This window comes from Branchiostoma belcheri, unplaced genomic scaffold (assembly GCF_001625305.1).
Source record: "Branchiostoma belcheri isolate BF01 breed outbred unplaced genomic scaffold, Haploidv18h27 scaffold214, whole genome shotgun sequence".
Lineage (NCBI taxonomy): Eukaryota > Metazoa > Chordata > Leptocardii > Amphioxiformes > Branchiostomatidae > Branchiostoma > Branchiostoma belcheri.
Window position 1 is genome coordinate 26,382 of NW_017803647.1, and position 2,425 is coordinate 28,806.

The 2,425-nt window shown below is 39.4% G+C and overlaps 1 protein-coding gene across 1 annotated transcript in view; it reads left to right on the top strand.

The window, feature by feature from the left end:
- The window catches only part of LOC109469990 (beta-galactosidase-1-like protein 2), a 28,548-nt gene that overhangs the window by 8,956 nt on the left and 17,167 nt on the right, over positions 1 to 2,425 (top strand). The window contains exons 13-15 of the mRNA XM_019768756.1: positions 323 to 381; positions 879 to 1,001; positions 1,726 to 1,803. Of these exons, the coding sequence (XP_019624315.1) occupies positions 323 to 381; positions 879 to 1,001; positions 1,726 to 1,803 (260 nt within the window). The remainder of the gene's footprint in view (positions 1 to 322; positions 382 to 878; positions 1,002 to 1,725; positions 1,804 to 2,425) is intronic.

Here is a 2,425-nt window from a genome sequence, read left to right on the forward strand (position 1 = left end):
AAAGGATGTCATCGATAAAAATTACCAGTTTGGCCTTACTACAAAATCCAACAAGACATCTTAAAATGCTGCACCCCTCTGTATCAATTCCTGGTGTGTTTTATCAGATTTGACACTTTTCTTCTGAACATTGGTAGATACATTCAGTTGGATACACTGTTAGATATAGTCCGACAGACACCGAAACGTCAGCAAGGTAAATAGTTTGGTTGTGTTAAAATAAACTCTTGTATCCTTTCCCTTTTTTCGGATGTATGATGGGTTTTCAGATGTTTCATCTACATGTATGATCAGTTCCATGATGTGCATTTTATCTTTGCAGGAAGAACAACTGTGACCAAGGCATTACCTTTGGATAAAGTTCTTCCACTCCTGGAGCAGGTGAGAACACACAATCTCACATTGGATGCACTTTGGTTGAAAAAAAATCCTGTCTACATGGTGACCACCTGTCCCTTGAGTGGTCTTGGGCAGTTTTTACTGTATTGCCAAATTCCTTTTGTAACTTTCTTAATTAAAAAGAAATACTTTTAATGTCTATTTGTGACTGCCATTTTAAGCATTTCTTTGTCTATTTGGTGGAGGAGGTTCAATTATTTTGTAATACATGAAGATAATATAATATGGCTTAATTAATAACCACACCAGCCTGTCAAAAGAAACACAGATTTCATTGTTTGGTCAATGTTGCATGATAATTTTGCCTGTTGCAGACAATGTTTTTTCTGATACAACATTAGAAAACTATAGATGGAATGTCCATCCTTAAATGTCCGAACATGACACTCTGTGGAAGTACAATGAACAATACATTACAGGTTTTCACACAGGCACAATACTATATGTTCTACCTGATTTCATTTGTTTGTTTATTCCAGCCAATATCATCCACCCAACAGAATGTCCATGGTCTTGGTTATGGGTACATGCTGTATACAGCAACAGTAAACCAGAAGCCTGAGAGGCTAACAGTGAAAGGTGTCGTCAGGGATCGAGCACTGGTAATGTCTGTTTCTGCCATGACATGATGCCTCACAGTAGAATGTTGCGTTTATATTAATTTATATTATGCACAGGCCATGATAACGTTTGATACAGGTGTTTTGGTTGTGTTAGCATTATCACATTTGGTTATCTCATTGGCTTTCAAAAGGATGCATTTCACATGCGCTGGTTTCAAAAATTTGAATACTAGGTTTGGACATTTGAATTGTTACAATTTTTTGCCTCTGGACACCAAATTTTGGGCACATTTTGCATTGAAATGTCTGTTTTCTAGGTTGTTTATGACATAAATGTAATACAACATATAGCTCATCACCTCGGTACCAGCCTTTCCGTGGGTCAGATTGCCCAACGGCCTTTGGCCCGCAGTCATGCTGGTACCATGGGTGATACGTAATACACTGTGTTGTTTTCTATATGCACACAATACAAGTTCACCCAACTCAACAAAACATGGTGAATGGCATAGTACAATACTAATATCACTCTTTAATATCTCGTGGTTTGAACTCAACTTGTAAACCTTAGCTAATGGAACTGTTCTTTCTTCAATGACTGCTAGAGGGTACGCCATTCATCCTTTACCTTACACCTCAGTTAATCTTACCTCGGATAATCTTACTTTTTATTATGTTTGCATACTCAGATAATTATAAGTTTGTTATAATTGCTGATGACAAGACACAGCCATGCCTGACTGATAGATGCCATGTGTTACAGGTGATGATCAATGACATCTTTGTTGGTGAAATGGATGAAGACACTGAGGACATTGAGCTTGATCATAGTCTGATCAAGGTATGATCTAATCTGTGTTGTGTGTACACGTACATTGTAATTACAAAACAGCAGTACATAGTTATCTGTGGCAGCTTTTATATGTCATTGGTGCTAGTTTTACTGCATGCAGCTGTCTGCCCTTGTTGCTAGTTTTACTGCAGCTGTCTGTCCTTGGTGCTAGTTTTACTGCATGCAGCTGTCTGCCCTTGTTGCTAGTTTTCCTGCAGCTGTCTGTCCTTGGTGCTAGTTTTACTGCAGCTGTCTGTCCTTGGTGCTAGTTTTACTGCAACTGTCTGTCCTTGTTGCTAGTTTTACTGCAGCTGTCTGTCCTTGTTGCTAGTTTTCCTGCAGATGTCTGTCCTTAGTGCTAGTTTTCCTGCAGCTGTCTGTCCTTGGTGCTAGTTTTACTGCAGCTGTCTGTCCTTGTTGCTAGTTTTACTGCATGTAGCTGTCTGTCCTTGTTGCTAGTTTTACTGCAGATGTCTGTCCTTGTTGCTAGTTTTACTGCAGCTGTCTGTCCTTGGTGCTAGTTTCCTGCAGATGTCTGTCCTTGTTGCTAGTTTTCCTGCAGCTGTCTGTCCTTGGTGCTAGTTTTTACTGCAGCTGTCTGTCCTTGGTGCTAGTTTTTACTGCAACTGTC